Source organism: Astatotilapia calliptera, chromosome 1 (assembly GCF_964374335.1).
Source record: "Astatotilapia calliptera chromosome 1, fAstCal68.1, whole genome shotgun sequence".
NCBI lineage: Eukaryota > Metazoa > Chordata > Actinopteri > Cichliformes > Cichlidae > Astatotilapia > Astatotilapia calliptera.
In genome coordinates this window covers 23,844,056-23,852,477 of record NC_137422.1, presented here as the reverse complement: position 1 = coordinate 23,852,477, position 8,422 = coordinate 23,844,056, and the positions used below count along the sequence as shown (strand labels likewise).

The 8,422-nt window shown below is 40.9% G+C and overlaps 1 protein-coding gene across 1 annotated transcript; it reads right to left on the bottom strand.

The window, feature by feature from the left end:
- Window positions 1–952: 952 nt before the first annotated feature.
- On the bottom strand, window positions 953–7,015 carry slc38a8b (solute carrier family 38 member 8b). Its single transcript, XM_026166808.2, has 10 exons — window positions 6,578–7,015; window positions 5,437–5,635; window positions 3,527–3,683; window positions 3,347–3,448; window positions 3,205–3,262; window positions 2,709–2,823; window positions 2,484–2,631; window positions 2,196–2,398; window positions 1,987–2,038; window positions 953–1,543 (listed from the first exon to the last, which is right to left on the bottom strand). The coding sequence occupies exons 1-10, from the start codon at window positions 6,764–6,766 to the stop codon at window positions 1,441–1,443; spliced, it is 1,326 nt and encodes a 441-aa protein (XP_026022593.1). The 5' UTR covers window positions 6,767–7,015; the 3' UTR covers window positions 953–1,440.
- Window positions 7,016–8,422: the final 1,407 nt, after the last annotated feature.

The following is an 8,422-nucleotide window of genomic DNA, read 5'->3' as shown; positions in this document are numbered from 1 at the left end:
TTTAAGTCACAGCAGTGCTGATCCTGCTCCAACACTGAGTCAGAAATCGGGCTTCAACATCTTTATGTGGGTGCTGGGCAATAGTGAGGGTTGACTGAGTGGGTGAGTGAAGTGCTGCTGTGACTGAAACATCTGTTTCATCCATTTCACATGTTTGTTGCTTCAAATTTGGCAAAGCTGCAGGTGAAGATTTTTGTAACAATTTATAGCCTTATGATAAGGAGACTTATTGTACACTCTTCTTATCCATGGAGCTCAAAGATTTTCATTTTGGCCAATTTTAAACTTCTACCTTTAGACTTAATAACTACAGAAACTACCAGCAAGCTTGTCTTACTGGCTTTACCTATTAAGTTGCCTGCATAAATGTAATGACAGAGAATGACTGCAAGATTTAAGCAGTTTACTTGATTTTCACCCTTTTTTCCTTGAAAATCGTCATTTTTCCAGCAGGTTGGGAAAAACACAAGAAGAGCATCACATTATGAGGGTTTTCCTTAAGGACATCAATAGCAAACATCTATTGCATAATATTCATGAGGAACTGCTGTGTTCCTTTTTTTAAAAATTTAAATGAAAGTTATTTAAATGTTGTATGTTCAGACAGATAAGTTCTGGATTACTGCAAAGTCAGCATGGCTCATTTTGCTTTTAAATCAGACGCCTCCAGACTCCAGATAAAACACCCAATTTTCCAGATGTAGTGTAAACTATTACTCACTCGTGCACTGACACACGTGTGTGAGCACGTGAACGCTTCCAGGCAGCATCCTATTACTCTTTTAAGTTTGAAGTCCATAAACAATAAACAGCTATATTCAGCACACCTCAGCCATCACCCTGTGCTCAGTGAAAGCAGCAGATTTATATCGCCGCTGGGATTAAGGCAGTGTGGAGTTTAGAAATGGTGCGACAAGATAAGGAACAAACACTTAAGAGAAAGGAAAAAAACAAGTCTTCAGTCAGTTTATCATCCTGTAAATGCAAAAGTACATTTCAGGGACAATGAGTCCATCTGTTTATGCTGAAAAGGCTCAGCGGGCTCAGACAAGCCATTATCGCTGTGGCCAAAATAAGCATGATAAGAAAACAGCTTCATCTTATCTGTGTTGTCACTATGCAGTTCCACATATACAGCATGTGAATGAAAAAATATACAGAGAGAGGCACTTCCTAAATGGTGCAATGCTGCCCCCTGTCAGTGCTTAAACATAAACAAGGGCTCAGACAGATGAGATGTTTCACTGATGCTTCACCAGGCAGTCAAATATTATAGTCAATATTCATCACATCACATAAGAAACCATTCAGACACTGTCAACCTAAATTAAGGCCACAGACAGTCAAATAAGAGTCACACATACCCCTAAAAACCTTCTTTAAAAATGCAACATTCATCTCCCTGAGAGAAAAAGAGAGAGTTTATCTAGTTCTGAAAGTTCAAAATTTGCGGAAAACCTCCATGACAGCGAGGGTCGTGCTCTGTCCAAAGATGAATGCTCCAACTACAATCGTTATGACTCCCCAAGCTGTTAAAATCGCCCTGAAATGATAAAAATGCAATCAGGTGATCGGGAGCATCAAGTGACAGATCAGTGCAACAGCAATAAAAGAAAAACAGAAAATTCAGAAGCATTTATCAGTCTGTCCTTTAGCCAGAAATCCTTCACTTCTGAGACACTGGATCAAATTTACTGTGCAAATAAAAGCCCAGAGAGGGAGACATTACCTCACAGCCATTTCTGCTGTCTGTTACTGAATCTAAGAGTCATGCAAAATAAATTCACAATATTTCCTGAAAAATCTCCAGGAAGTAAAAATTTCCACATAAAATACTGTCTAACATACATTTATTCTTTAAACATTTGTCTACCTGTACAAACTGTTGCATGTTCAGCATGTTCCATTTATTTGGATACACTGATTTGAATAGAGATACTAGCTGAATGAATTAGAATAATACATGGATTGTTTCTGTCTGCTCACCTGACTCTTGAAGAGATGTTCTCAGTTTGCATGGTGAACACTAAGCAAAGACCTGCAACACACAAAAACACACCACACAAGGGCCTGGGTTACAACGACGTCCTTGTACACCTTTCTCTTATTTTTGTATTGATTGTATATGATAATAAAGGGCTAAATATGTCATTACAAAACAATAAAAGTCACATTAAAGTGAATGTTGCTGCTACCAGGAAATATAAAGATGAAGAAGGCGCTGATTCCACCGATGATGCTGATGACGTCGCTCATGTCAGGTACAAACATGGCAATGACAAGCGTGAAGGTGATCCAGGCCACCGTGAGAACAACTCTACAGCGATTCTCAAACGAATGAGTGACGATTCCCCGGTAATGTCTGCGAACTCGTAACATCAGGTTGAGAATGACTGACCTGTTCCACACACAGAAACACAACATGGCAGTAAGCATGCTCAGAGTCAGAAAATTAAAAACATCTCCACCCTGGTGAGACTTACCTCCCGAGAAGAAGAATAATTGGGTAGATGGTGATAATTGATATTCCGAAAAGTAGCCTGGAAACGATCATGACCACATCATTTCCTGGATATGACATCAAAATATCTGAGACTACGTCTTCTCCAAATGTCAAGAAGCCGTACACACCTGGAGAGGAAGAGAGCGGGTTTGATAGAGAGCTGCCAAATAAGCAGATAATACGCTTGTTTTGGGAGGGGACTCACCAGTTAGAGTGTAAATGAGCAAGCAGAAAAGCATGGAGAGCACAGAAATGACCGCCCAGTGGGAGATCTTCTGGTTCTCCATGCTACTGTAGATCGCTATACAGGCTTCATGGCACTGCAAACACACACAAGCACACTGTCAGAATATTTGAATAAAATCCAGGCTGTCTTTTGATGATGCTGAACAGTGAGTTCATTTTAGCATGACACAAATGTAAACATCCTTACTGGAGATGACAGGGAAGCATATACATATATATAATTATAAATAATAAAACCAATCGGGAAAATTTGTTTTTATAGTTTCTGGTAAATAATCTTGATTTCAGTAAGTGTGACACCCTCCTGTTTATCTCCTCATTCTTTAAAATATATATAAAGACTTAAGGCAGGGGTGCAATCTGCTAGGTATACCTAATAAATTGGCTATTAGACTGTATTATATAAAGGGAACATTAGGAAGTGAACAGTTAAAGATGTCCAAAAACAATCCTACCTGAAAGCCAAAGCAAATGGTCGGTACAACACTAAACATCGATGCCCATGAACTCACACTGAAAGACACAGATACATGTTCAGTAAGGTCGCACACGACAGGAACTTATCATAAGGATATGCATGCATTCGGATTTACTGACCTTTGGCTGTGGTCTGGAGTTATGACTGCGTGACTGTCCATCAGGTAATATTTTACAATCACTGCCACACACAGATATGTAGCAGCCAGCGTCCCCAGCACACTGACACAAAGAGAGACGATGAACTCGCGTAAACATTTACACTGTGAGTCAGGCTGAACACAGGTTAGTGCTGCTTACCTTGTGTATTTCTGGATGCCGATTTCTTTTGGGATGGACAGTGGTAGGATGATTACAAGGCACATGACGAAGAGGGCAAATCGTTGGTCTGTGTACCAGTGGTAGGGCATTCCTGCCTCGCTCGATCCCGTAACTGTCTCATAGAGAGAAATACACACTGGAGACAAAAAAGCGAGAGAAGTTCACAATATTTATCTACTGCAACATGAAAAGCATCAGTAAGCAGGACAACAGGGAGCAAGAACTGTCAAATCCTATAAGATTTAATGGGTCTAGTTGACTAGATTTACAAAACAGTCACACAAATTTTGCTTTTTCCTTTGTGATTTTTTTTTATGGCAAGATATCAGTTTTTAAAGTCAGTGGATCAACACACAGAAAGATGAGGCGTCCTGTGAATTAGTTTCAGCCATTTGTCACTAATCTGTATCATGCAGAATCTCTGATTAAAATCAGGAGGCGTTTGGGGGATGGAGTGTGTTTGGAAATCCAATCAAATGATGTATTTAAAACGGTAACAAAGCATAAACACTAAAGGAGATTTGAAGGTTTTCAGATAGACAAAACACAACAGGAAAAAAATTAAAATGTGAGATATTCCTGCTCCCAGTCACATGTTTAGCCTAATGCAAGCTAGAATAGAAATTAAGGAGCAGGTGATCTGCAGTCTGTATTAGGTTGCATGGTTACAGGTTACAGGGAACGGCAGCTAAACTGATCAAACTCAGGTGACAACAAAATAATGTCAAATACTCTAGAAAGCAGTGTGAAAACAGAATTCTTACAGGCTTTCTTTTATCCATTTATTTAACCTGCTAAGGAAATAGAAAAGGTAACATTAAAAGTATTAAAAGTTGATAATTTGGGAGTTTTTAGTGCATCAGCAGAGCATTCAGTGCATCACACATTCTGCTGTAATGGGTAACCTTAACCTGCTATCCTGTTAAAACCCCTAAAAATGTTTGCCTTACAGCTAGAGGCTAAGTCAGTAGAGTGGCAGTATTTGTTTGTGCTCATGGTCTGCAAATCTAATGGTTTATTAATATGTGTATAGTTAATGTTAGCAGATATTTTATAAGTGACTTTGTTTCTTGTCATCTTTCCCTGCTGTACATGAACACACAGGTGCAAGGTTTTCATGGCTAGTTCTGGTTGTGAGTTCATGTGCAGGCAGATATTGGAAGGCTGCAAGTCTGGAGCTGAAACAGGACTTCACTGTGTTTGTTAATGGACCACTGACACCCATTCAGCCGTCTTTTTCTGGTCCAGGTCACAGGAGTGGAAGTCTAAGCAGACAGGGGGTGCTGGTCAGATCCTGGTCAGATGATCAAGCCACCTCCACTGGCTCTTTTAGACATAGAGAAGTAGCAGCTTTTCTCTGTAATGCCAGGAGCTGTACATTGTCTCTGCAGGGCCCCCTAAGACCACTGGACCACTGGGTAAGGTGTCAGACAAAGAGAGATTCAGAAAAGCCCCATGATGGTGCCCAGTGTTTAGTGCCTTGGACTGGTTTGGAGTCTAGTGAGAGGCTATGGTGGTCTGATCCCTGATTGCCATCACTGGCTTTAGGAGTGGTGATAAGATAACAATAAAGTTTTTATTTTATTCTCATTTTCCTAGTTAACTTTTCATTGGAAATGAGTTAAAAGGAAAGTTTGGGGTGTAATGTTTTCCTTTCCATCATATTGCATCTGAGAATACCTGTTACACACTTCCAAACTGTTGTCAGTGTCCTCTTTCTTGATATTTTGTTATTTCCAGCTGACACCAAGTAATGTCAGAGCAAAACAGAGAAAGCCATAGAAGAAAGCAAGAATTTGGTTACTGATTACCAAGGCACGGATGCCACAGGTGAAGCTGTTTCTCTTAAAGCTAAAGAAAGCAAAGAGGAAGGCAAAGGTCTCGCTCACATTTCTCCAGCTGATCCTGGACCACCACGAGGAAGGCAACACTTATCATGAAGAGGTTGAAGCAGAAACAGACTTCACAGAGTTTCCCCACGGCTCGTCCACACACTTCTCTCACCACGTCCTGATACGTCTTCTGTCTGCTGACAGATGACGCATAGCCGAGGACGACCAGGCCGCTGATGAGGAAAACCAGAGACACCTGAAGGGGCATCAAAGGGATCAGCTTAACGCTAATCTTCACTCACAGACCACAGTGATGATATCACAAACTATGAGACAACAAGGCTGTGGGTATAGGTGTTTAAAAAAAGACACCTGAAAGAAGAAACATGCAAAGAAAGAAAAATATGCCAAAGCCTACATGTTTAAAATATTCGGTCTTTCCAACCAGTAATCCAAAACACTCAGGTTAATAAGATCGATGTCAAAGTGAACACTCTCTCTTTCTCTCCTGGGGGAAACTGAGCACAGGGGAAATGAGATGAGGAAGAAGTAAGAGTAGACAGGTGGCTCACAGAATAAAACAGAAAGTAACTATTACAAACTAGACACACACATGCACAGCAGCTTAACACTCAGGGAAAGAACAAATCCCAGGACTCTGAAAAGTGCATCTCAGCATTTTTAACACTGCAGGAAATTAAATGATTAAACAATATCTGCGTGCAAGTTATAAGTTGCAGCTGCTGTAACCAAAGTGACCGTTACAACAACTGGTGTTAAAAATATAAAATATATAACAACAGTTACATGAGACAAAGATGTCAAGCTCTGTGCCCGCTGACCTCTTTGGCCCATTCTTGGAAAGCATGCAGTAATAAGTCCATGAGATACACACACACACTGCTTTTCCAGCAGTCAGATGCAGTGCACTGAAAGTTTAGATCTTCACCTAAAGTGGAAGCTTCATTAGAGCTCACGTGTTAAATCTATGCGTCTCTTTCACACCAAGGAGCCAGAGAGAGGGATGGTGAATCCATACTGAGCCCATGCAGGTTGTAGACCAACAGACAAAGTAACCTCTGGGGGAGGGGGACATATAAAACTGTTGAATTTTGACCTAAATTATTATGTTTCAATATTTTAGATGATTCTTTGTAAACAACACTAACTCCAGCAGCATGTTAGATCCTGTACTCACCAGCTCCACACTGACTGCAGTGGTGACTCCCCCTGCCTTCTGAAAGGCCCAGGGGAAGTTGAGCAGTCCGGCTCCCAGGGCAGACTTCAGCATGATGAACACCGCACCGAACGAGCCGAGCCGCGGGGGGTCCGCGTGAGATGCCGATCGGGCCAGCAGGCTGATGCTCTCCCGGGCCAGCTCCTCCATGATCCAGAACCAACACACAGAAACACCAGAAACTATTCTTGTGCACCCAGAAACCTGCAGTTCACGTGTTCGACTCCCTCTGTATCTCCAGAAGTAGTCTCAACCTGGTGAGCTGTAAACTGTGCCAATATATAGACCCACACACCCGCACACACATGACTAACATGGTCTAATTAGACTTTTCGACTATTAAAAATTTCACTCTGAGGTGAAAAATTTGACAGTAAGGTGAGCATGTTTACTTCTGCCTGCTCCGCCATCCCTTTATGTCTGTCTCTGATGCTTGCTGATGAAGAAGCCTAACTGAGCAGTGAGGCAAGTTTGATAAATGAAATCAAATCAAATATATGATGTTTCATCAAAGCTGACAAACTTGCAGTGACATCAGCAGACTGACCTGCTGAGTGTTTCCGGGAAGAAATATTCAACTAATTCCATTTTACTCTCTTGTTTCTTTCTATATAAACAGTCCCAGCGCATCTCACACTCGTTAAGGACAATAACACCCACCTCAGGGGGGAAATTGACAGAGAAATAAATACAATTGTTCATTTTATTCTTATTTCTTATTAATTTCACGCATTATGTACACAGATCATAGAGTTGGTGCTCAGTTCAGCTGACAGCTTTAAAGTGTTTACATCCTGGTAGAATAAACCCCCGGCCACATGGATTGGACAGCCCAATCTAATACACTAGGAATTCATAATCCCTGCCATGTTTTATGCTACACACCATCTGCTGTAGAGCATCGCTCAAAAGCGGATGAGGACTCAGTTGAGAACAGAAATAAGTTAAAAAAAAACAACAACATGAAAACATGTTAATGGCCAGGCATTGCGGCTCCTCCTTTGAGTCTCACGGTGATGGAGATCGACTCCGGTGACGATCATGATACAGAGATTTGAGTGAGCAGGTCTGCGAAGGTGTTCTGGGGACAGACAAACTATGTAAGGGACGGGTCATCAAACTAAGATATAAATAGATGTTTTTATATAAAGAATTCAAAATGTATTTTTGCAGGCTACACAAAGCTCTATTTGTTTCTTTAAAAATATTTAAATTGAACTTAAATTGAGTTTGTTATGAATTGGGCAAATACATTTTTGCGTGTCTTCATTAATTAGTTGATTTATATTTAATTTCACCAGAGTTGTAGCCCCAAATTCTAACAATTACTGAGTACTGCTGCCATTTTTTTATCACATAGGTGCCACAATGGTGTAATAGTCAGTGCTGTCACCACACAACACGAAGGTCCGGGGTTTGACTCCCACAAGTACACACTTTGCACTTCTTGAGCGGAGTTAGCATGTTGGGTTCTCTCTAGCTTCCTCCCACACTCCACGATATCTGCATTAAGTAATTTTTTTCTAAACTGGCCCCAGGTATGAATGTTATCATGAAAAGTTATCTGTCTTTGGATGTTGACCCTGATTGGCTGTGCTGCCCAGTGGCAGTTGCGCCCCATGACCCTGAATTAGATAAGCGAATTGGAACTGGGTATAGAAGAGCTCAAAAATAGGCTTTTTAATCTATAAACAGTGTAGCTCTAACCCTAACCCTCTAGGTGGATTCCACCCATTTTCAGTGTAATTCTTAATTATCTTCATAGGAACACACTGTCTTGTCTGTTTTGCACTCTTTGACAAACAC

Coding starts and splice junctions, on each gene's coding strand:
- slc38a8b (XM_026166808.2), bottom strand. CDS start 6,766: ATGGAGGAGCTGGCCCGGGAGAGCATCAGCCTGCTGGCCCGATCGGCA. Junction 5,636..6,577: donor CTGCAGTCAGTGTGGAGCTG/GTGAGTACAGGA, acceptor ATGCCCCTTCAG/GTGTCTCTGGTTTTCCTCAT. Junction 3,449..3,526: donor GGCATCCAGAAATACACAAG/GTAAGCAGCACT, acceptor TCTTTGTGTCAG/TGTGCTGGGGACGCTGGCTG.